Source organism: Pelophylax lessonae (assembly GCF_965119305.1).
Source record: "Pelophylax lessonae genome assembly, chromosome: 3".
Classification (NCBI taxonomy): Eukaryota; Metazoa; Chordata; class Amphibia; order Anura; family Ranidae; genus Pelophylax; species Pelophylax lessonae.
Window position 1 is genome coordinate 494,661,173 of NC_138770.1, and position 25,714 is coordinate 494,686,886.

A 25,714-nucleotide genomic window follows, 5' to 3' on the forward strand; every position below is an offset into this window, starting at 1 on the left:
AGTATTTTTTCTTCGCTACGAGGTAAGTAAGAAAAAAAAAAAATATGCGATTATCCATTTCTTTTTCAGGTGACCCGGAGCGAGAAGATGGAGGTAAGTATTAAATTAGGGTGGAACTCCACTTTAAGTGTAAGGGGACCGTAGTGTAGTGTAGGGTTAACTGACTCTGACTGCTATGGCAGGGTGACAAAACCCTTCCATTTCAGGGTGACCGCTATAGAGAAAAGATTGTTTGTATTAGAACACTTATAGAACCGTGATATGGCTTCGCCCCTGTCACCCTGCTTTTTGCTGCAGGCGTTTATAGGGCTTTTTTGAGGACATGTTTGGAGTCAGGCATGACATCTGAACTTCTCTGTAGGGGTATATATACACACTCACATGTATGTATATATACACATACACATATATAGGTGTGAAAGTAGCAGAACCCTATGCTTGCGCTAATGAAATAATTAACAGGCATATGGCTCCGCTCCTATCACACCTATATATGTGTATAAATACATATAAGTGTGTGTGTATATATACCCCTATACAGAATTTCAGATGTTTTGCCTGCCTCCAAAGACCCCAAAAAAATGCCCAAAAAAAACGCCTGTTGCAAAAACACACCTGGGCGTTTTTGTAGCTGGCGTTTTTTTGGGCATTTTTTGGGTGTCTTTGGAGGCAGGCATAACATCAGAACTTCTGTGTAAGGGTATATATACACACACACATGTATGTATATATACACATACACGTATATAGGTGTGAAAGTAGCAGAACCCTATGCTTGCGCTAATGAAATAATTAACAGGCATATGGCTCCGCTCCTATCACACCTATATATGTGTATGTGTATAAATACATATAAGTGTGTGTGTATATATACCCCTATACAGAATTTCAGATGTTTTGCCTGCCTCCAAAGACCCCAAAAAAATGCCCAAAAAAAACGCCTGCTGCAAAAACACACCTGGGCGTTTTTGTAGCTGGCATTTTTTTGGGCATTTTTTGGGTGTCTTTGGAGGCAGGCATAACATCAGAACTTCTGTGTAGGGGTATATACACACACACACATGTATGTATATATACACATACACGTATATAGGTGTGAAAGTAGCAGAACCCTATGCTTGCGCTAATGAAATAATTAACAGGCATATTGCTCCGCTCCTATCACACCTATATATGTGTATGTGTATAAATACATATAAGTGTGTGTGTATATATACCCCTATACAGAATTTCAGATGTTTTGCCTGCCTCCAAAGACCCCCAAAAAAACGCCTGCTGCAAAAACACACCTGGGCTGCAAACGCCTGCTGCAAAAACAGCTCCAATCCCAGAAGCCGACTCTTCAGTAGAAACGCGTCGGGGGGGGGAGCCAGCCGTGCTGCTACAGGTCCCGGATCGCACTGCAGGCAACCGCGACTTCTTCTGAGCATTTTGCTGTCAACCTCAAAGGATGTTTGTAAGTGTTTTTACCATTTTTTATTCAATAAACCTTGGGTAACGCACTATTAGTCCCTTCCTCTTCTTTATTGTGGCCCTCCTGCTGGCAATTCTACCTGTGGAAGCCTCCAGACCCATAAAAAGATACCGGGAAGCTCCGTCCATCCATCCATCCATCCATCCCTCTGGATATTTTATCAAGTGTGGCCGTTTGACTGGACTCCCTGGTACCACAGCACATGCTCCATTCTCTCTCCATTGTGGTAAGAGTCCATTCACATCACTGGGTGTCACTTTAAGTTTTCAGTTTTTGCACCAAGTCACGTTTTACTGGATTATTGCTTTGGTAAGAGGTTAATTCACCTATCACCAATCAAGTTGGTCCGTTTTACATGCATCACCTTGGGAACACTCCCATTCAGATGGAATAGACTCCTCATTGTTTTCTGCATTGTTTTTTGGATTTTTTCACATATGGACAATGTTTATCGTTTTATTGTTTAGTAATAGCGCACTTTTGTAATTTTCAGTTACAATTTTTTTCACACATTCACTTCATAGACATATGCCGGTTTTCGGTAATTCGATATATTGCGGTATTGCATAGCCACGGTATTGTTATTGTGGCATTTTTAAAATACCGAGTTTCTCTGTCAAGTCTGCCTGACTTGTGAATTGATACATTTCAGTGAGCTGGATGACTCATTCACTCACACAGCTAACCCCTTTCAGCATTAAGTCTCCTAACTATAAACAAAAATGATTACATTTGTATCTTTTCCTTCCCTCTGCCAGGGAGAAAGGAAGTTTAACCTCTTAAAGACTGGATCTTTTTCTGACACTTGTTGCTTGCAAGTTAAAATCAGTTTTTTTTTTGCTAGAAAAGTACTTAGAACCCCCAAACATTTTATATATTTTTTTAGCAGAGACCCTACAGAATAAAATGGCGATTGTTGTAATATTTGATGTCACACTGTATTTGCGCAGCAGTCTTTCAAACGCAATTAATAGACTTTAATGAATAAAAAAAAAAAAAAAACGTAACAGTAAAGTTATCCCAATTTTTTTTTTTTTGTTACACAGAGAATCGTGAGAGAATCGTGATCTTTATTCCAAGCTAAAAAATCGTGATTCTCATTTTGGCCAGAATCGTGCAGCTCTAATAAATATATATATATATATATATATATATATATATACACACACACACACGCATAGCAGCCCACATTACATTATTATATAGCCATCAAGCAGTGTCTACAAAAAATGCAGAAAGCTTGCCAGAGCAGGAACTGCAGGTTAGTCGCATGGTGCAAAAGCAGGATGGATTTCAAGGCCACTGAATTTTAAAAAAATGCTGCATGCACCTTTTTTCTGCGGAAAATGAGGGCATAGCAGCCCATTCAAATCAATGGGCTGCTATGCCTGTGCAAATGTGGGCCGCCAACCCGCATACATGTGAACCGCCAACCCGCATACATGTGAACCGCCAACCCGCATACATGTGAACCACCAACCCGCATACATGTGAACCACCAACCCGCATACATGTGAACCAGGCCTAAAGCAATAGTAAAGTCATTTATAAACAACACCTCCTTCAGGTTTAACCACTTCTTGACCACAAGGATTTGCCCTCTTAATGACCAGGCCATCGGATCGGAGCCGAGCGCCAGGACCAGTTATCACCAGTTAGGCCAGACACTGCTTGATGACCTATTTTAGGCCTGGTTCACAGAGTCTGTACTGACTGACTATATAATAATGTGCATAAGTGAACCAAAGCCCCTAAATTCAGCAATGAAATTGAAGTGAGGTGGAAATTTAATAATTTAAATTTAATAATAGAATACCGTGATAATACCGTATACCGTGGCAAAACCTTAATCAATTAATCGCAGCATGAAAATCTGATACCGTCACAAGCCTATCACTTCATCACAGTGCTGCTTTTACACTTTTATATTGGTTTGCGCACCTTTTTTCATTATCATTTCAAGTATACACATACACATATATAGGTGTTATAGCAGAGAAGCCATATGGGTGTTAATTATTTCATAAGCGCAAGCATAGTATTCTGCTACTTTCACACCTATATATGTGTATATATACATACATGTGTGTGTGCATATATACCCCTACACAGACGTTCTAATGTTATGCCTGCCTCCAAAGACGCTCAAAAAATGCCCAAAAATACGCCAGCTACAAAAACGCCCAGGTGTGTTTTTGCAGCAGGCGTTTTTTTGGGCATTTTTTTGGGCATTTTTTTGGGGTCTTTGGAGGCAGGCAAAACATCTGAAATTCTGTATAGGGGTATATATACACACACACACTTATATGTATTTATACACATACACACATATAGGTGTTATAGTAGAGAAGCCATATGGGTGTTAATTATTTCATTAGCGCAAGCATAGTGTTCTGCTACTTTCACACCTATATATGTGTATGTGTATATATATATATATACATACATGTGTGTGTGTATATATACCCCTACACAGAAGTTCTGATGTTATGCCTGCCTCCAAAGACCCCCAAAAAATGCCCAAAAAAACGCTTGCTACAAAACCGGCAAGGTGTAAAAATAGCGGAGCCATATCCCTGTTCTATATTAATTCTAATACAAACAAACTTTTTTTTCTGGTTCTGGACATGCTACAGAGCTGAAACTTCACAGGTACACTTTTTAGACCCCCCAGACACTATATCCAAAGAAATCTCATTTATTATTTTCAATACTTTTTTCAATAATTGGCTCTTTATCAAAAATGACAATTTTTAAGAACTTTTTATTGTGTCATTAATAGTCCCTGGGGCATGACCCAGAACCCTAGGCACTTTTTAGGGGCATTTATTGGGTTTTAGGGCTTCAAAATTGTGTTTTTTGATTACCGAAGTTCGGGTTCCATTGATTTCAATGGGGTTCTGAAATCTGGGCCGAACTTTCGGGAGGTTCAGGTGTTCTGGTCGAACTGAACTTTTCGAAAGTTCGATCATCCCTAGTTCTCAAGTGTGTCTGGGAGGAATGTATGGGCCTTAATTCTTGTGATCTGATGTGATACCCCACTACTAGTACTGGGCCTTTCATCCAGGGGTCTAGGGAGATTGGTGTTTGCCAATTAACCAGTGGGTTTTATGCCGCTGCTTGTGATTGCTTGGGCTTCGGAGCATCTTATCCTTTTTGGAGGGGCCATTTCCTCCTTCCCATTGGGTCACTGATCCACTACTTTCGATGGGTTCATACTATGAATCAAAATCAGACAGTTGCTCCCATCCGTCATACTAAGGATTTAAAATGCCTCCTCACTAGTATAAACTTTCTTTGGACATGGCTGGTTTTGGTGACACTGGGACAGGTATACTCCTGATGGCAGCTGTGTGATGGGTACACTGCTGATGGGCAGCTGTGTGATGGGTACACTGCTGATGGGCAGCTGTGTGATGGGTACACTGCTGATGGGTAGCAGTGTGACGGGTACACAGCTGATGACGGCTGCGTCGCATGTACTCTGCTGATGGGCAGCACTTATGATACTGAGGATATGAAATGCCTCCTCACTAGCAATAACATTTTTTTGGACATGGTTGGTTCTGGTGACACTGGGACTGATACACACCTGATGACGGCTGTGTGATGGGTACACTGCTGATGGTGGCTGTGTGACAGGTCCATGGCTGATGGCGGCTGTGTGACGGGTACATTGCTGATGGCTTCTGTGACAGGTACACTTTATTCTGGGGCAATCAATGTGTTGTGCACAGGATCTGGGTGTGAGGAGGAGAAGCTGGTAACCGTGAGTTACCGATCTTTATTTACATTTGTGATCGGCTGTGATTGCACCTAGCAATCATGTGGTAAAGAGCCGCTGTCATTGGCTCTTTACCCTGATCGGTGATGCACTGTGTGCAAGAGAGATAGCTCACAAATAATTGCCGTACGCATGCACATCAAGTCTACCCAGAACAGGGACTGTCCTGCCCAGCAGTCATTTGACTATAGGCCAGGGGGGAATCGAAAAACATCTCTCTAGCATAGGCGGCCCCTCCATTGGGGGGCGCCGTGTTCGGCCCCCTAATCTACATGCAGGGTGCCAAACGCATGGATTCCAATGGGGTTTTTTATTTTATTTTGAAGCACATGATTAGAGCCAGAGGTTCTAATAGGCTTCAAAAAAGGGTGGCCTCGGGGCGCAGCTCCGAGCCCACCCAGTTGTGTGATAATAGCCGCTGCTGCCTGCCCTCCACATGTCCAGGATGAGAGGGTGAGTGAGCCGGCGATGGGGGGGTAGGGTGTGCGGGATGGGGTGGTCCGGGGGGGGGGGGGTTTATGGTCCGTCTGCCTCCCCACCCATGGAGCACCAGCCGCCACTGCTCTCTAGGCAATTATCAGCCTGATAAATCGTGTTAAGCCAATTCACAAGTAATTAGCCACTTTTCATGTATTAACCATACACCTCTAAGAAAATAATAAAACAAAGTATCCTTTCCAACTGTTTTAAAGTCAGCAATGCCTAGCAGCTCCCTTTCATTATATCCTCTGAAGTTCCATTGTTTCTTCTCAGCAGTTTCATAGTTTACAATAAGCCCCCCAAGTCTTTGTCGGTGTCCCTGTATAACGTCGTCCTATGCAGCTGTGTGTACTGGCTGTGCTCATTGCTGATAACATTCATGAGGAGAAAACACCACCAAAGCCAGACACGACAGGCAAAGGCTTCTGTCCAGGCCGCCTCTACACGCCCCTCGGACCCTGAAGAAACACGATCTCTGTGGTAACAGTTCAGCCAACCAGCGGCTGCAGCCTGACACGGGGGCGTGTCCTTATAGCCCCCTTCCTATGCTGTAAGCGCTGATGCGAAGCCTGGAACATGCGCCCTCTTCCCTGACAATCCCAGACAAGGTGTAAAGAGCGGGCCTTTGGGCGCGTCGGCTCTCCGCCCATCCGCCTGTGCCCGCCCCTTTCCCCTCCTCCGCCCGGCTCTCCTTTGGATAAGCGTAGTTTTGTAGCGTCACATCAGACAGAGAGGGACAAAAGCCGTCGAGATGTCGTCTTCTTCATCCTCCGAGCAGTACGAGGAAGGCGAGTACGAGAGCAAAGCCAAGAGGCTAAAGAGTGGCCAGGAGGACGGCGAGATAGACTGTACATCGGAGGAACAGGAGGGGGAGCTGGCCACAGTACCTGGAGACTCCGCCAGCTATGGGGTAATTCTATACACTCGTCTAATGCGTACACAATTCTCCTCACATCCCTGAATCAGGGGATACAGTCCCCATAGACTGACACAGTCCCCATAGACTGACACTGATTACTGATAAATGATCGCTAATGATGGCCACACATGGAATAGAATTGCTATTGGTGGCCAAACACGTAGTGATCCGATAGAATGATTCCTCCCAGAATTGGATCTATTGGTGGCCAAACACGTAGTGATCCGATAGAATGATTCCTCCCAGAATTGGATCTATTGGTGGCCAAACACGTAGTGATCTGATAGAATGATTCCTCCCAGAATTGGATCTATTGGTGGCCAAACACGTAGTGATCTGATAGATTGGATTCCTCCCAGAATTGGATCTATTGGTGGCCAAACACGTAGTGATCTGATACAATGATTTCTCCCAGAATTGGATCTATTGGTGGCCAAACACGTAGTGATCTGATAGAATGATTCCTCCCAGAATTGGATCTATTGGTGGCCGATAGAACGATTCCTCCCAGAATTGGATCTATTGGTGGCCGATAGAACGATTCCTCCCAGAATTGGATCTATTGGTGGCCGATAGAACGATTCCTCCCAGAATTGGATCTATTGGTGGCCAATGATTCCTCCCAGAATTGGATCTATTGGTGGCCAAACACGTAGTGATCTGATAGAATGATTCCTCCCAGAATTGGATCTATTGGTGGCCAAACACGTAGTGATCTGATAGAATGATTCCTCCCAGAATTGGATCTATCCATGTAATCTCCTAATCTGATGATACAAATACAATTGTATTCATGAATGAAGTATCTGATTACTGCTGATCAATGTAAATCAATTGATGATAATCCACCCTGGGCGATCAACATAGTTTGAATCTGTTTAAGATTGAGTATAAATCGATCAGAAGGGAAGTTTTGGCTATTTGATTGATCACAGAGCCTTTCATTTTGATTGAATCGCACAGATTAGATAAAATAGAAGCGTATATGGCCACTGTATGAATTGTCGAAAAGACACATGCAGGGGAATTCAGTAATGCTGCTGCACTGCTTTTCTGGCGTTAGTCCCTCTTGTTATTGTATTGCACCAAATTCATGAAGTGTTTAGATTCTGACAGAGACTTGTATGCCAAATTCATGAAGTGTTTAGATTCTGACAGAGACTCGTACGCCAAATTCATGAAGTGTTTAGATTCTGACAGAGACTTATACGCCAAATTCATGAAGTGTTTCGATTCTAACAGAGACTTATACGCCAAATTCATGAAGTGTTTCGATTCTGTCAGAGACTTGTACGCCAAATTCATGAAGTGTTTAGATTCTGACAGAGACTTGTACGCAAGATTCATGAAGTGTTTAGATTCTGACAGAGACTCATACGCCAAATTCATGAAGTGTTTAGATTCTGACAGAGACTCATACGCCAAATTCATGAAGTGTTTAGATTCTGACAGAGACTCGTACGCCAAATTCATGAAGTGTTTCGATCCTGACAGAGACTTGTACGCCAAATTCATGAAGTGTTTCGATTCTGACAGAGACTTGTACGCCAAATTCATGAAGTGTTTAGATTCTGACAGAGACTTGTACGCCAAATTCATGAAGTGTTTAGATTCTGACAGAGACTTATACGCCAAATTCATGAAGTGTTTCGATTCTGTCAGAGACTTGTACGCCAAATTCATGAAGTGTTTAGATTCTGACAGAGACTCGTACGCCAAATTCATGAAGTGTTTAGATTCTGACAGAGACTTGTACGCAAGATTCATGAAGTGTTTAGATTCTGACAGAGACTCGTACGCCAAATTCATGAAGTGTTTAGATTCTGACAGAGACTCGTACGCCAAATTCATGAAGTGTTTAGATTCTAACAGAGACTCGTACGCCAAATTCATGAAGTGTTTCGATTCTGACAGAGACTTGTATGCCAAATTCATGAAGTGTTTAGATTCTGACAGAGACTCGTACGCAAAATTCATGAAGTGTTTAGATTCTGACAGAGACTCGTACGCCAAATTCATGAAGTGTTTCGATTCTGACAGAGACTCGTACGCCAAATTCATGAAGTGTTTAGATTCTGACAGAGACTCGTACGCCAAATTCATGAAGTGTTTAGATTCTGACAGAGACTTATACGCCAAATTCATGAAGTGTTTCGATTCTAACAGAGACTTATACGCCAAATTCATGAAGTGTTTCGATTCTGTCAGAGACTTGTACGCCAAATTCATGAAGTGTTTAGATTCTGACAGACTCGTACGCCAAATTCATGAAGTGTTTAGATTCTGACAGAGACTTGTACGCAAGATTCATGAAGTGTTTAGATTCTGACAGAGACTCATACGCCAAATTCATGAAGTGTTTAGATTCTGACAGAGACTCGTACGCCAAATTCATGAAGTGTTTCGATTCTGACAGAGACTTGTACGCCAAATTCATGAAGTGTTTCGATTCTGACAGAGACTTGTACGCCAAATTCATGAAGTGTTTAGATTCTGACAGAGACTTATACGCCAAATTCATGAAGTGTTTCGATTCTGACAGAGACTTATACGCCAAATTCATGAAGTGTTTCGATTCTGTCAGAGACTTGTACGCCAAATTCATGAAGTGTTTAGATTCTGACAGAGACTCGTACGCCAAATTCATGAAGTGTTTAGATTCTGACAGAGACTTGTACGCAAGATTCATGAAGTGTTTAGATTCTGACAGAGACTCGTACGCCAAATTCATGAAGTGTTTAGATTCTGACAGAGACTCGTACGCCAAATTCATGAAGTGTTTCGATTCTGACAGAGACTTGTATGCCAAATTCATGAAGTGTTTAGATTCTGACAGAGACTCGTACGCAAAATTCATGAAGTGTTTAGATTCTGACAGAGACTCGTACGCCAAATTCATGAAGTGTTTCGATTCTGACAGAAACTTGTACGCAAAATTCATGAAGTGTTTAGATTCTGACAGAGACTTGTATGCCAAATTCATGAAGTGTTTCGATTCTGACAGAGACTCGTACGCCAAATTCATGAAGTGTTTAAATTCTGACAGAGACTTATACGCAAAATTCATGAAGTGTTTAGATTCTGACAAAGACTCGTACGCCAAATTCATGAAGTGTTTAGATTCTGACAGAGACTCGTACGCCAAATTCATGAAGTGTTTAGATTCTGACAGAGACTCGTACGCCAAATTCATGAAGTGTTTAGATTCTGACAGAGACTCGTACGCCAAATTCATGAAGTGTTTAGATTCTGACAGAGACTTGTACGCCAAATTCATGAAGTGTTTAGATTCTGACAGAGACTTGTACGCCAAATTCATGAAGTGTTTAGATTCTGACAGAGACTTGTACGCCAAATTCATGAAGTGTTTAGATTCTGACAGAGACTTGTACGCCAAATTCATGAAGTGTTTAGATTCTGATAGAGACTCGTACGCCAAATTCATGAAGTGTTTCGATTCTGACAGAGACTTGTACGCCAAATTCATGAAGTGTTTAGATTCTGACAGAGACTCGTACGCCAAATTCATGAAGTGTTTAGATTCTGACAGAGACTTGTACGCCAAATTCATGAAGTGTTTAGATTCTGACAAAGACTTGTACGCCAAATTCATGAAGTGTTTAGATTCTGACAGAGACTTGTACGCCAAATTCATGAAGTGTTTAGATTCTGACAGAGACTTGTACGCCAAATTCATGAAGTGTTTAGATTCTGACAAAGACTTGTACGCCAAATTCATGAAGTGTTTAGATTCTGACAGAGACTTGTATGCCAAATTCATGAAGTGTTTAGCTTCTGACAAAGACTTGTATGCCAAATTCAGGCAGTTCTAAAATGCTCCATGTTTACATTGTGGCGCAATGCATGGACCAAACTCAAAATAATGCAATGTGCTAACAATTGTAAATCTAAAAAAAACATCAATAGAATACATCAAAAAGTAAAGTGCAAAAATGTCCATGTAAACATATAAAGTGTATTAACAATTCACTATGGGGGATACTTAAAGCTGAGCTCCGCTTTAAGTGGTCCTGACCCCCTGACATGCCACGTTTGGCATGTCATTTTTTTTTGGGGGGGGGGGGGGTACCTAGATTTGACAGGTACCCACTCCCACTTCCACTCTGGCCACCTAGGCGGCTCAGGCGGAAGTTCTCCTCTGCCCCTCCCACCATGCAATCTTCTGGGACACGCCAGAGGTCCCAGAAGATTGCCTGTACATTCAGCACGTGCAGCGTGACTCGCGCATGCGCAGTGCGCACCCGGCTGTAAAGCCGCAAGCTGTCACAGCTGGGGTGCCCACACCAGAGATGCCGGCGCCACAGGGAGAAGACGGAGAGAACCGAGGCTCCCCCTGGCCGCATCACTGGATCCTGGGACAGGTGAGTGAGTGTTTATTAAAAGTCATCAGCTACAATTTCTGTAGCTGCTGACTTTTAATAAACTTGGAAACGACTGGAACTCCACTTTCAGTGCAATAACCACAAACAAAAAGTGCTCTGTGCTTCTCCATCACCCTTGTAGATGAGCCTCTCACCTCACTATCTGACCCCTGTTTCACCAGCGGGTCAGAATAAGCAGTTCCCCAATGGGGATAACTCCAATCGGGTGAAGGTCTCTGGCTCTGATCGCTCACTCAGATAAGTGATAATGGTCCACATATAAGGCTGAAAATAATATCTAGTGCTCTCCGTAGATTAAAATCACCATAGCGTTTATTAAAAAATTGGTACTCACAAGGAAGGCGGCGCTAAAAGGTGTGCATGCTTTACAGGCATTCAAAAAATCTCATGGCCATGGTCTGAAGTGGACAAACAGGCTCCGCCCCCTATACGCGTTACGTCGGCGTTGGCTTCTAAAAATTCTCATGGCCACGGTCTGAAGTGGACAAACAGGCTCCGCCCCTATAAAAATTCTCATCGCCACGTTTTGAAGTGGACAAACAGGCTCCGCCCCTATATGCGTTACGTCAGCATTTTACTTCCAAAAATTCTCATGGCCACATTCTGAAGTGGACAAAGTTTGTCCACTTCAGAACATGGCCATGAGATTTTTTGGACGCCTGTAAAGCATGCACAGCTTTTAGTGCCTTCCTTGTGAGTACCAATTTTTTTAATAAATGCTATGGTGATTTTAATCTACGGAGAGCACTAGATATTATTTTCTGCATTATATGCGGACCATTATCACTTATCTGAGTGAGTGATCCGAGGGATCAGAGACCTTCACCCGATTGGAGTTATCCCCATTGGGGAACTGCTTATTCTGACCCGCTGGTGAAACAGGGGTCAGATAATGAGGTGAGAGGCTCATCTACAAGGGTGATGGAGAAGATCAGAGCACTTTTTGTTTGCGGTTTTTGCACTGAATTATCATCCATGATGATTTATTATTACACTTTATGTGTTTACATGGACATTTTTGATCTTTACTATTTGCTAGTATTTTTTGATGTATTCTATTGATGGTTTTTAGATTTCCAGTTGTTAGCACATTGCACTATTTGCACTTTCTTCTGGCGCAGCATTGTTTGATATTTATGTATGTTGATGTGGAGTGGAATACACATTTAGTGTCAGCAGCGGGATTTCTATGCACTTAGCTTTTTGGATGCTTATTTTGTTTTAAACTTTGTAAAGATTGTGCTGATTGTATTTTTGATTTACAAATTCAAAATAATATACCAATGCTTGTAATCTTACGGAAGTGGAGCTAGTCAAGACCAGCTCAGAGAGACTGGCAAGAGTCTCTCTATTGCCTTCTAAAAGTGGCACAGCGTGACCAAATTTAAGTACAAGTTCTATCACTTTTAGAATGCATGTGAGACATTTTTTCAGAATCTGCGTATGCCAGACTTTATGATTTCCAGGGACTGTGTCATTAGTCAATTTTCAGCAGAATCAATTGATTTTTAACTGATTCTGATAGGATGGAAAATGTGATGATGGGGAAGTAGATCATTTGTTATGATCAATTAGTGTATGAGATGTTAAACTATTCTTTTGACTTTCTGATTATATTTCCAATCAGACAGCAAATCTATCAACAGCACAATTGTATATAAAGTCGTTCTGTGTATGGCCACCATAACATTATTCTACAGGATTTATATAGCGGAAACACTTTACAACACGAGGGCAAACAGTACAGTTACAATACAATTTAATACAGGAGGAATCAGAGGGCTCTGCACACTTGGCTTTGTGTGTCTGTGGATGGGCAAATCTGTTTTTGAGAACATTGGTTTCTGAGAGGTCTGCCCGTCTTCAAACATCTATAACCAAAGAAGAAAAAAAACAAAGGCCACTAGTACAAAAAATGTAATAAATAAACATGCCACATTTGTAGTTACAGTAAACCCCCCTCCTTTGCGGGGATTACGACCCAGCCGCGAAAAGTGAAAATCCGCGAAATAGAAAAACCCTATTAAAATGCATTGTAGGCATGTTTTTTTTACTGTCACTGTACGTGTAAAAGCATTTTAAGGTCTTTAACCACTTAAGCCCCGGAAGATTTTACCCCCTTCCTGACCAAGGGGTATTTTGCGATTCGGCACTGCGTGACTTTAACAGACAATTGCGCGGTCGTGCGACGCTGTATCTAAACAAATTTGGCGTCCTTTTTTCCCACAAACAGAGCTTTCTTTTGGTGGTATTTGATCACCTGTGCGATTTTTTGATCATGCGCTATAAACAAAAAAAGAGCGTAAATTTTGCAAAAATAGCAATATTTTTCACATTTTTTTATATGAAATTCCCCCCCCAAAAAATGTAAAAATCAAAATTTTTTAACATTTTCGGCCAATTTATTTTATGCTACATATGTTTGGTAAAAAATCGCAAAAAGCGTATTTTGATTGGTTTGCGCAAAAGTTATCGCGTTTACTAACAAAGGGAAAGATTTTTGTCATTTTTGTTGTTTTTTTTTAAACGAGTAATGGCGGCGATCTGCGATTTTTTTTTTTGCGGGACTGCGACATTGCGGCGGACAGATCGGACCCTTGACTGACATTTTTGACACTTTTGGGGTTACCAGTGACATTTCTACAGTAATCAGTGCTATACATATGCACTGTTACTGTAAAAATACACTGGCAGTGAAGGGGTTAACTTTTTTTTGAAAGGGAGGGGCTATGTGTGTCCCTAGGGGCGTGCTTTCTACTGTGATTGGCTGTGGCTTCAGATGTATGAACAGTGATCAACGGTTCTACATAGTAGAACCGTATGATCATCCTTCATACACCGGGGAGAATGACAGGCAGCTTGTTTACACAAGCCGCCTGACTTTCTCCCTCTCCCCCGACGATCACAGAGTGACCGGCGGACATCGGGTCCGCCGGTCACACGCGCGGGGGGGGGTGCGTGACCGCGCGGGAGTGCGCCTCCGGCGGCGCGCGCTCGCTCCCTAGACCCTCACAAGCTAGCGACGTAGACCTACGTCGCTTTGCCTGTGAGGGGCTGACTGCCGACGTAGATCTGCGTTAGGCAGTCGGCAAGTGGTTAAACACACTTTTAAAACAACAGAAACTCATTTAAACACATAAAAGATACTGAGAGACATAGCAAGAGCTATGGAATACGCAAAAATATTTCATTTTTAATGATTTATATAGTAAAATAACATTACACAAAAAAACGCAATATACCGGGACCACAAAAACTGAACCGCGATGGAGCGGGGGGTTTACTGTACACGTTTTTTTTTTTTTACGGATCTGAACCAAGATGCAATACACACAGCTGTGTAAAGATCTATAGTTCAGAGGTGTTAAAAAAAATGTTACGTTTCAGTGCAGTTATATACATAGGAGTGTATCCATGTAAATAATTACTGGTTGCTAGAAGAGGATAAGACCCCGTTCACACTGGGGCGACGCTACTTGCCGGGGCGACCTCACAGGTCACCTCGGAGCGGCCGGCACGGACTTCATATCATTGAAGTCAATGCAGGTCGCTCCAGGTCGCCCCAAAGAAGCTCCGGACCCTTTTTCTAAGTCGGAGCGACTTGTGTTGCTCCTATTAGAACGGGTCCACAGCTACTCTATGGCAGACGACCTACGGCGACCTGTCAGGCGACCAGGTCGTCCCAGTGTGAACGGAGTCTAAATGAGAACGTAGGGTGTTTACCTAAGGTCTTTACGGAACATATATTGTGTCTTTTATTTGGGATCTTTCTGCCAGCAAGATCCTGCGTCTATACTTCAGTAAATGAGTACGTCTGTGTGTAAGGGCCTGTTCACACCAAGATTTCTGTGCAATTTAATTGCAGTGTGTTTTCATCCATTTAATTTGAATGGGCTTAAATTGCACAGCATCGCATCAAAAGTAGTGCATGCACTACCTTTAAAAATGCATTGCAACTGGATCACAAGGTAGCATGCAATCTGTGCAGGCAAAAGCAGTGCGTTTGCTATCTATCTGCATTTGGGGTGTAGATAACTTTACACCGACACCTGCTGCAGATTGCAGACACAGCGTGTTTTGGGTACGATGCAGGAAACACGCACGAAATGCATTCCAGTGTGAACCGGCTCTAAGAGTCTTTATTCCTCCTATATGACTATGACTGATCTACCTTGTTATGATTGGACTGTCTGTATAGAGGTAGTGTACAAAGCGAAATTTCTCAGCTTGTATGACTGACCTCCTACTGATGGGCACTGGTCTGGAGCAGTTGTTTTCGGGAATCCTATTATTAGGACTGTCAGTTTGTTCAGGTTGTTTTACAATCTATTTCTCCATACTGCGTATTAAAACTCATCTAAAATGAATGCACATTTAATATGCATTTTACATGCTTGTTTTGTTTTTGTGTCATCCGTTGTCCCAGGAAGGGTTAAAATACTATGGCCCCCATTCACACATTTTTGCAGGGCAGAATGTTGTATGCGCTTGCCAGGTGAGCGGATTTCCTAAGGGCATGATGGCCTGAGAAAAATATTGCAGACTGTTCAAAAGAAACGGATGAATGCACACCAGCTATTTCCAAACTCCGTCTTTAATTGTTCATAAAAGCAATAGAGAAAATGAATAAAGACCTCCTGTTTTCTGTTAAAAAAAATTGCATAGTGGGGGAACATGTATAAAAAAAGATGAACTGCACATTTATCTGCAAATCCGATCACCTCTCACATCAGACAATACAGCAGTTTTGTGTTTGTACCCCTGGGTCTGCAATCCTGGGCAGCCAACTGAGGACTGTGATGGAATTACCACCAGAGATGACAGATTTGTGCTCCAAAGAGAGAATTAAAGAGTAATCAGGGGCAGATTTTATTGTTGCAGGGCTACTTTGGAGAAGCTGAGGGTGCAGTTTAAAAATCTAGCTGCCATATTATAATAAATGTTTCTCAGAATCTGTCTTGCGGCTCCTGTTTTCTAGATTTGCCTTGCTAAGTGAAAGAATTGATACATTGTCCCCTAATTCTTACATTATTGGGTACAGTAATCCCCCGTTTTATCGCGGTTCAGTTTTTGCAGTCCCGGTATATTGCGTTTTTTTTTCTTTAAGACCTATTAATGTTATTTTACTAATTAAATTATTGTTAATTAAATATTTTTGTGTTTTACATTGCTCTTGCTCTGTCTCTCAGTATCTTTTATGTGTTTTAAAAGTGTGTTTAAGTCCCGGTTCACACTTGTGCGATGCGGGAAGGCTGCGAATTCGCAGCCTGTTCCCGCATCGCAAACGCACCCCTGGCAGTTCACACTGCCATATGTGATATGCAGGGGGTGTCAATGAAATGTTAACGACACCCCCAGTTTGATCGCATATCGCAGTGCGATCTGACAGTTCGCACAGGATCGGATCGCACAAGTGTGAACCACTGTGCGATCCGATCCTGATGCGGCTGGAAAAATGCCTCATGTGCGTGTTTGGTGCGGATACAGTGCGAATTCAGCCATACAAAGTGTATGGCTGAATTCGCATCCGCACCTCCGATCGCATGTAATGAAGGAGCAGTGCGCTCCGATTTACATGCGATCGGCGCACTCGCAGGAATGTGAACCGGCTCTAAAGACCTTAAAATGCTTTTAAAAGTACAGTGAAAGTTATAAAAACATGCCTAGAGTGTATTTAAATAGGGTCTTTCTATTTCGCAGATTTTCACTTTTCGCGGGTGGGTCTGGAACGTAACCCCCCGTGATGGAGGGGGGGAGTTTACTGTATTTGAAATCTGTATACAATGAAGGGCCTGGTCAATCTGTGCGCAGTTGCCCACATTTTTTCACACTACATAAATGCAGATAACTGCAGTGACAATGAGACTCAGTTTATATGTGTTCAGGAGATATGTATTGAAATGCATCACGCCTGCATTTCATTTAAATGCTTAATCGCAAAATACACTTTTTAAAACCACATTAAACAAAACAAGCACATGCAAAATGCATGTAAATGTACATAAAAACGCATGTGATTGCAGGCCAATGCAGATGTATTTTTATGACATTTTTATGCACATCAGTGTGATTGACTCCTGATTATAAACTTTTAAATCAAATAGAATTATGTTGTAATTTAAAAATATACTCCTAAATGTTTATAGGACTACACACCTATCGATTCATTGTAATCAAAGTAGCTAAATAGTGTACTACATTTGCCTAGCATATGACCAGCCTAGGGCCCTTACACAAAGGGATGTCTAGCTGCTGTGCACCCCTCCTGGTGTTTTAGTGCACCCCTGCTGCCTGCAGCCGGTCAGACTATGGCAGGAAGCAGCTGAATACTGTACAAAGTGGTGCCTGCATTTTTTTAGGAGCCTACACGTTCAGAGACAAATTCCTGAAATGCAGATGACCTATGACTAAGAAATCAGAAACAATGCACAGCAGCTAGACAGCCCCCTGTGCAAGGGGCTTAACTCTGGCTATAAGGCCCTGTTCACACCTAAGCGTTTTTTTTTTTACGAGCTGAAAAACGCTCATCTCTATAGTCTCAAATGCCCAACAAGCAAATCCCATTTATTTCAGTGACACCTGTTCACATATGAGTGTTCTGTCGCCTGAAGCAAAACATCTGAAGCTCAAAAAAGTACATGAGCTTCTTCTTTGGCAGATTTACAGGCCTGTTTGTTAGATGTCAATGCCTGCCTCCAAACGCCTGCAAAAACGCCCGTAAAAACACCTAAAAAAACTCCTGAAAATGATACGCTCAGGTGTGAATAGAGCCTAAGGCTCCTTTCACACTATCTGTCCGTCGGACGGATTCCGTTTTTCTCAGCGGGGGATCGATCCGCCAATCCCCCGCTGAGCAGGAGAATGACAGCTGAGTGCGGAGACACAGCTGTCACAGCCCCATAGATCTCTATGGGGGAGTCGGATGGGAACGGACCGTCGGTCCGTTCTCATCCGATCCCATCCGATCCAATCCCCTAGACGGATGGAAAATAGGGTTTCCAGATTTGATGGATCGGATCGGGTGTCAGCGGATATGTCTCCGCTGACATCCGATGCCCTATAGAGATGCATGGGGGGACCGTTCAGATCCGCCAAAAAAAACGGACAGGCGGATCTGAACGGTCCGCCTGTGTGAAAGGGGCCTTAAGAAAGCAATATTTTGCCTTTTTTTTTTTTTTCTTTTGGCAGTTTTCACCAGATTTTGATTGCTAAGCCAATCAAAGGAGTCAACAGTATTTTTTATCCCTCCCATATAAATATAACATTTAAAGCTGAACTCTAGAAGTAATCTATTTTTAAAGTATGTACATTAGGACAGCTTGGTTAGCTGTAAATATTGATATGCAAGAGATTCTCAAAATCATCGTAGTAGTCAATGCCACATATGGGAAGTGCTTTTCTGTTCCAGCAGTGCTGGAGCATCTTCCCCTCGGTAAAACTGAACACAGAGAGTCGCTTGCCCAGCAACTCCACTGTTTGGAAAACGTCTTTTTTTTTTTCATGAATAACATTAACCCCCTTTGTCAAATTTCAGAATGCCTACTATTAAAATAAAATAAAAAATGTGTTTTCTGAATGAGGGAGGTGCCAGGCAAACAACTCCTTGCGTTCTGTGTACCAGACGGGAAGATGCTCCAGCACTGCCATGTCAGAAAAGCACTTCCTGTAATACTAGAGTGATTATGAGACTCCACTGCAGCCCACAGATGTGGCATATTGATAATTAAAGGTAACCAAGCTGACCCAATGTAAATAGTAAAACTAGATTTTCTCTTTTGTTCATTGATGGACAAGGCTCCTGTCATTCTTGACAGGAGTAAGACGCTAGGCAGAAAAGAATTCTGGCTACACCTATGAGCAGTCCCAGGGGGGATACACCCTTTTGCTGCTATAGTCACCTAAGGCTCTTTTCCACTGCATGGAACCGAGCGGTTTGGCACGCTTTTGCGCTTTTCCACTGCATGGTACCGCATGGTACAGTGTTGGAACGGTTCGGTACGGTACGGCAGTGCTTTTCCACTACATGGAACCGAACGGTACGGCTCGCTTAAACAGTACCACCTCGGTTGTGGTTCCAAGAGGGCCGTACCGATACCATATCCCACAATCCTTTGCATGCAGCCTTGGCTGTTTGTCACTACTAGCCACTGATTGGTCAGAGAATCGTTATTATCCCACCCACTTACTACTTAGTGGAAAAGCAAACCGTACCAAACCGTTCCAACACCATACCATTCGGTACCATGCAGTGGAAAACCAAACCGAGCCAAGCAGGGCTGAGTGGAGCCAAGTCGGTACTTGCAGTGGAAAAGTGCCACTAGTCAGGAGTAAGGACCTAGTTCCTTGCTGCTATCTTTGGTCCTGGCAACATTTTTCTTTTAAATAGAAAATATTTTCCTTCTGGATTTTTCCTGTGAGATTTACTATCAACTGTTGGACTGGACGATTGGCTAGATAATCTAGACCCAGTTGTCGCCCCCAGTCTGGTCACTTGCCTGGAATGAGGGCAGGGTGCTATCTGGCGATGGGAGCAGGGGGGTGCACCGCCAGGAAACCGGACGATCAACTGTGCAGGGGGGGGTTTGTACCATTGTGGGGGCTCCTGCCAGGCCCCCCGCCTTGCCTCGATCTGTCCTTGAGCCTAGTCTCCTTGTGGTGCCACACAGGGCCATCATTTTGTTGGAGCCTGTGTGTTCCTATACACGGCGGCCATGTTTGTGTAGTCCGGCGGCCATTTTCCTGTGGTTTGCCATTGCAAATAGCGGCGGCCATGACAGTGGAGCCCTGTGGGTGGGCATTTCGGCGGTGGGAGCCCCTTCTCATTTAGCTTCCTGATCGCCGCATGTGTAGTGCAGATTCTCCTGGTGCTTGCAGGTACCTGTGTCAAAGAGTGGTGAGTTTGATGGGGTCCTCTCCCTCTCTGCTGAGGATCGCTCTGTGCCTTGTGCTTGGCGACTTGGTGGTGCTGCCAGCCCGGTGGGGGATGTCCCTTAGCAGTGTGTTACACTTTTTTGTGGGGTCCCCCTAGTAACTCATGGAGCCTTTGGGGCACATTTACCCACCTATTCCCCTCTCTGAGGCTGCGGGGCCCTCCGGGTCCCAACCAACCATCCATGCACTGACGGCAGTCCTGGAGTCCCTTGTGTCCAGGGTGGAGGCGGCTTGGGGACGACGGGCTTGCAAAAAGCACCTCCCCCTTCCCCTGCCTCATCTGTCTCATCAGATCCTGAATCCGATTCACCTGCTGTGGGCATGGGTTACCCTTCTGGGTCTGCGGCCATGCACCTAGAATCCTCTGATAGTGAGGATGATTCCTTCATGTCTGCGACCGCACGTGCAAAGAGGTTGGTGGATGCACTGATTGTATCTGTGCGTGAGACCCTAAAGATGGAGGATGCAGCTGAAGGTGCGAGGGAGGTACAGGTACCCTTTGGCACTCACACCAGTGTACTCGGCCCAAGGTGTTTGGACTCGAGGAGTCCAGTTCCAGGAGTAAACATCCTGGAAAGTCGGGTGATCAGACTTTGTCTGTCTCAATGAACGGATCGTCTGCAGGGACGCCCTATGAGGATACAATCGGACAATGCTACGGCTGTGGTATATGTCAATTATGAAGGGGGCACAAGGAGTGCCCTGGCAACCTGGGAAGTGGCCGGTATCTTGAGGTGGGCAGAAGTATATGTTCCAGCTCTCTCTGCTGTGCACATTGCAGGGGTAGAGAAGTGGCAAGCGGACTCTCTGTCGGCAGACGTTGGATCCGGGAGAATGGTCTTTCCACCCGAAGGTGTTTCATCAACCATGCCTTCGGTGGGGGATCCCTGATGTTGACCTGCTGGCCTCCCTTCTCAACAGGAAGGTTCAGAGGTTTATGCCCAGGTCTTGGGATCCTCTGGCCGATGCTGAAGACTGGTGGCCCCTTGGGGTCAGTATCCTCTGATTTATGCCTTTCCTCCAATACAACTTCTGTCGGGACTGCTACATAGAGTTGAGGTAGAAGGGATTCCAGTCATTCTGGTGGCACCAGACTGGCCTCGCTGGTCTTGGTACGCAGGCCTGGTAAGGCTGGTAGCAGACGTCCCTTGGAAACTTCCTCTAAGGGAAGATCTTCTGTCTCAGGGATCTATCTTCCATCCTGCTTTACAGTCGCTTTCATTAATTTCTTTTGTGCAATTTTATTTTTTTGTGTGTATGGCCTGCATGCAAAATTTTGGGCTGTCCTAATCATGTCATGCAAAATCGTGCAGATACCGTTGTGCTTACATATGTGTGAACAGATCCTTAAAGAGGAGCTAAACTTTGCAAGCAGAAGAGTCAGACAGAGGCGAAAGACTAGTCACTATGATGTCACTATGATAGCCTGTGATGTCACCATTATCAACTGATGTTTCTCCCATTGTTCACTTTTAAACCTCGTTCTCTGCATGGAGGTGGCCTCCTTATGTCAGAGCCTCCAGCAAGGAGAACAGTAAGCCGTAATGATATTCTCAAATCTCCCCCCCCCCCCCCCATATCTCCTGATACTAGCAGAGGCAGCATTGTTTTAAGCTTGGCATATACACTGATCAAAATGTGGAAAATCAGTTTGTGACTTTCCTCGCTCAACATGTTAGATACTGATGGGAGATTCCTCCATCCACTTTGTGCAGACAGAGGATTCTGTTAGTTTTATTTTTTATTTTTTCACTCCGTCCACTAGCTGAATGGAAAAAATAATGGTGTATGACCAGTTTTATGTCTCACACTACAGAGTCTAGGGACCCTTATATTCCAGAAATTACACTGTAGTTCAAATGAAATTCAAGAAAAAAAAAAAAAAGTACTACTTGGGTAAAAAACATTTCTAAATGTTACCTGTACCATGGCAAATCTTCACCACTTTAATGTTTTAAAAAACCTTCTTTGTACAATTTGTATTAATCCCTACATTTTGGCGCTCTCAGTCCTGTACGATTTGAGTGCAGTATGTTTTCAGCCCATTGATTTGGATTGGCTGAAATCGCACTGCATTGCACCAAAAGTAGAAACCTTTTTTTAAAATCTTTGGTACCATGTGATCTGGCGCAGAAAAAAGCACTGCACAGCAAATTCAGTTTGGGTGTCAATTTTCCGCGGACACCCACTGCAAATAGCAGACACATTGCATTTTGAACGCAGGTTTTTGACAATAAAATTACATAAACCCCCCAAAACATTATATATAATATATATATAATTTTCTGAGAGCAGAGGCCATGTAGAACAAAAAAGGTGAGAGTAGCAAATTTTTGTTTCACGTCATATTTGTGTAACTGTTTATTAACTGCTTCCAGACAGACTGCCGCACATTTACTGAGGCAGGCTGGCCCTCCTGCGCGAACTAAAGTAGCCCTACCTTGGTCGTGCGCTTGGTGCTGGGGGGCGAGCGCAGGCACTAGGCAGCGGGAATGCCAATGCACGGGGCCGGCGGCCACGATTGCCGCCGGCACCCTCGATCGCTCCCCACTGAGAGAGAAGAACGGTCAGCTGTTGTAAACACAGCTGACCGTTCTTCTCTCTGAAATGATCACAGACCGCCTGTGATCCTTCTATATAGGATCACAGGTCTCTATGGTAATTTCACAAGTCCCTCCCCCCACAGTTAGTAAACACTCCCCTAGGCTCACACTGAACCCTTTGATCACCCACTAGGTTAACCCCTTCCCTGCCAATGTCATTATTACAGTAACAGTGCCTATTTTTAGCACTGATTACTGTAGTAATGTCACTGGTCTCCCCGAAAGTGTCAGGGGTCCGATCTGTCCGCTGCAATGTGGCAGTCCCGCTAAAAATCGCAGATCGCCGCCATTATTAGTAAAAAATAAATAAAAATTACCTAAATATTTCCCCTAGGTTGTAGACGCGATAACTTTTCAAATACGCTTAATGCAAAATTATTTATTTTTATTTTTTTGTACCAAAAATATGTAGTGGAATACAAATTGGCTTAAAGTAATGACATTTTTTTTTATGGGAATGTTAGATAGCAGAATGTGAAAAATATTGTTTTTTTTTCCCGAATTGTTTATAGCGCAAAAAATTTAAATCGCACAGGTGATCAAATACCACCAAAAAAACCCCTCTATTTTTGTGGGAAAAAAAGGACATAAATTTTATTTTGGTTCAGTGTCACACGACCGCTCAATTTTTAGTTAAAGTAACGCAATGCCGAGTCGCAAAAAATGGCCTGGTCATTAAGGGGGCAAATCCTTCCTGTCCAGAAGCAGTTAAACGCAAATTTTCTGGGAAAAATCTAATAAAATGAATTTTAGTGAAAAATCACATTGAGTAAATAGATACCTAACATGCCATGTTTTAAAATTGCATGCGCCCACGATCCTGCCAAAAACTATGGTGCCCGAAAATCACCATAGGTGATGCTTCAAAAGCGATTATAGCTCATCAATTTAGAGTTAACTAGGAGCTCTTTTGCTAGAATTATTGTTCTCACTCTGACGTTCGCGGCGATATGTCACGTGTGGTGCAGCTGAGGTTTACATACAAGTTCACTTTCACTTTGAAGCCGGTCACCGGCTTTACAAAACCCACACAAGCGCAGCCATCAGCTTGTGATCAAAGGTTAATTCTTTGGACATATAACGTATGCTCAAAGAGCTGAACTGGTTAAACAATCCATACAATAAATATGATGCATCCCTGTATTAGAGCTGCACAATTAATCGCAATTTTTATTCAACCCCCCTCACGATCTTATTCCAGCATTTCCACGTTTCATGTAACAAGTGCAGAGCCATTCCCTGCTCACAGCTGTCAAAAAAAAAAAAGCAGCCGGCAGTGTTTATCAACAAAATGCGCTTAAAGAGAGCGAAAAAGAAACATTGTATCATGTTCTTTTAGAGATCAAAGGGATGAACTTCTGTCTGCAAATAAAGGCAGTTTAATCACTTAAAGACTAAGCCTTTTTCTGACACTTGTTGTTAACAAGGTAAAATCAGTATTTCTCTATCGTTCATTGACGGACACAGCTCCTGATCTTCTCTACCATACTGCCCCCTACAGGAGTAGGACACTAGGCAGGAAAAAAGCTACCATGGGCAGTCCCAGGGGCCACTCTCAGCTATAGACACTCAGTTTTTTTCTGCCTAGTCAGGATTAAGGACCTATTTCCTTGCTGGGATCTTCGGTCCTGGCAATTTTTTCCTTTTTAATGGATTTTTCTATTTTTTTTCTGTGAGCATGTACAATCAACTGCTGGACTGAGTGATAGGCTGGATATTTTTTTAAAATCCAGTGGTCACCCCAGTCTGACCAGCGAGGGCGCGCAAGCCTCATCTCCTCGCTAGGTCGGCCACAACATAGCCCCACTGGACGGGGGCTGGCCTGTGAGTTAAACATCTCGCGAGGTCGCATACGACCTGGCCTCGGCCTGAGTCGCAGCGTTCTTCCTGGCCGACAGCCCCCCCAATTTGAAGAAGAGGAGGTTCTGGCTGGAGCGGTGCCTTTCTGTTCCTGGTATGGTAAGTAGCTGTCCCCCTCTCCCCCTAGAGGGTTTTGGGGTGGATGTGGGTCCCTCCCTTTGATGGTGGGACCCCTGGGTTCTCCTCCTTCCCATGCCGCATCCCCCCCTCTCTCAGTGGTCCCTGCGGACACTTCTCCCCTCATCTACCTACCCCCCTTCCCCATAGGGGGCCATACCACCTTTTCATATCGCTCTGAGGTGCTGAGCTGGCGATGGGGGGCGTGCCGCCGGTGACCGGCTTTTGGGAGGGGGTTGTACCTGGTGGGGGCTCCTGCCAAGGCCCCCCCTTCCTGCTGGTGTCATTTTCTGGGCTCTTGGGACCACTCGTGGGCTTCTGGGAGCCGCATGGTGCTGCCATTTTCTTGTAGCCTGTGTGTTGTAGATTCGGTGGCCATGTTTGTGTAGCCTCAGCAGGCATTTTCTAGTGGTTTCTCATTGCTAATAGCGGCGGTCATAACTGTGAAGCATATATGGGCGGTGATTTCGGTGGTGCTGACTCCTGGATCTTTCTCTTCCTGATTGCTGCATGTGTGTGCAGATAGCCTGGTGCTGCGGTGCTTGATTAGTGCGTGGTGAGTCTGGTGGGGTCCTCTCTGCTAAAGGATTGGTTGGTGCTCTGTGCCTGGCAACCTGTGGTGCTGCCAGTGCAGTGGGGGTGTCCCTAGAAGTGTTTTTACACTGGAGCACATTTCCCCACCTGATCCCCTCTGAGACTGCCAGGCCCTCAAGGTCCTAACAATCCCCTACAGCACTGACGGCCGTCCTGGAGTCTTTGGTGTCCAAGGTGCATTTGGGCCTGGGGAAAGGGGTAGAAGAAAGCGTCCCCCACCTTTACCTGCCTCATCTGTCTCATCAGATCCTGAATCTGATGCGGACGCGAGTCACCCTGCTGGGTCTGTGTCCATGCACCCTGATTTCTCAGATGGTGAGGATGATACCTCTGCTCCTGTGGCCGCACGTGGCCCACACGCTGGTGGATGCACTGATTGTATCTGTGCGTGAGAATTTAGAAATGGATGATGATGCCGCATGGGAGGAGTCGGTTCCTTTTGGCACCCACAAGCCCTCCACAGCGGCAAGGGTGTTCCCCATTCCCACTTACTTTGACAAAATTCTTGCAAAACAGTGCGGTAGTCCAAAACGCTCCCTTGTGGTCCCT

General features: G+C 44.0%; 1 protein-coding gene across 1 annotated transcript in view; it reads left to right on the forward strand.

Moving 5' to 3' along the window:
• The first annotated feature begins 6,405 nt into the window (after positions 1-6,405).
• HNRNPLL (heterogeneous nuclear ribonucleoprotein L like) overlaps positions 6,406-25,714 on the forward strand; it is a 174,980-nt gene continuing 155,671 nt past the window's right edge. The window contains exon 1 of the mRNA XM_082249368.1: positions 6,406-6,648. Coding sequence (XP_082105494.1) covers positions 6,490-6,648 — 159 coding nt within the window. The 5' untranslated portion in view covers positions 6,406-6,489. The remainder of the gene's footprint in view (positions 6,649-25,714) is intronic.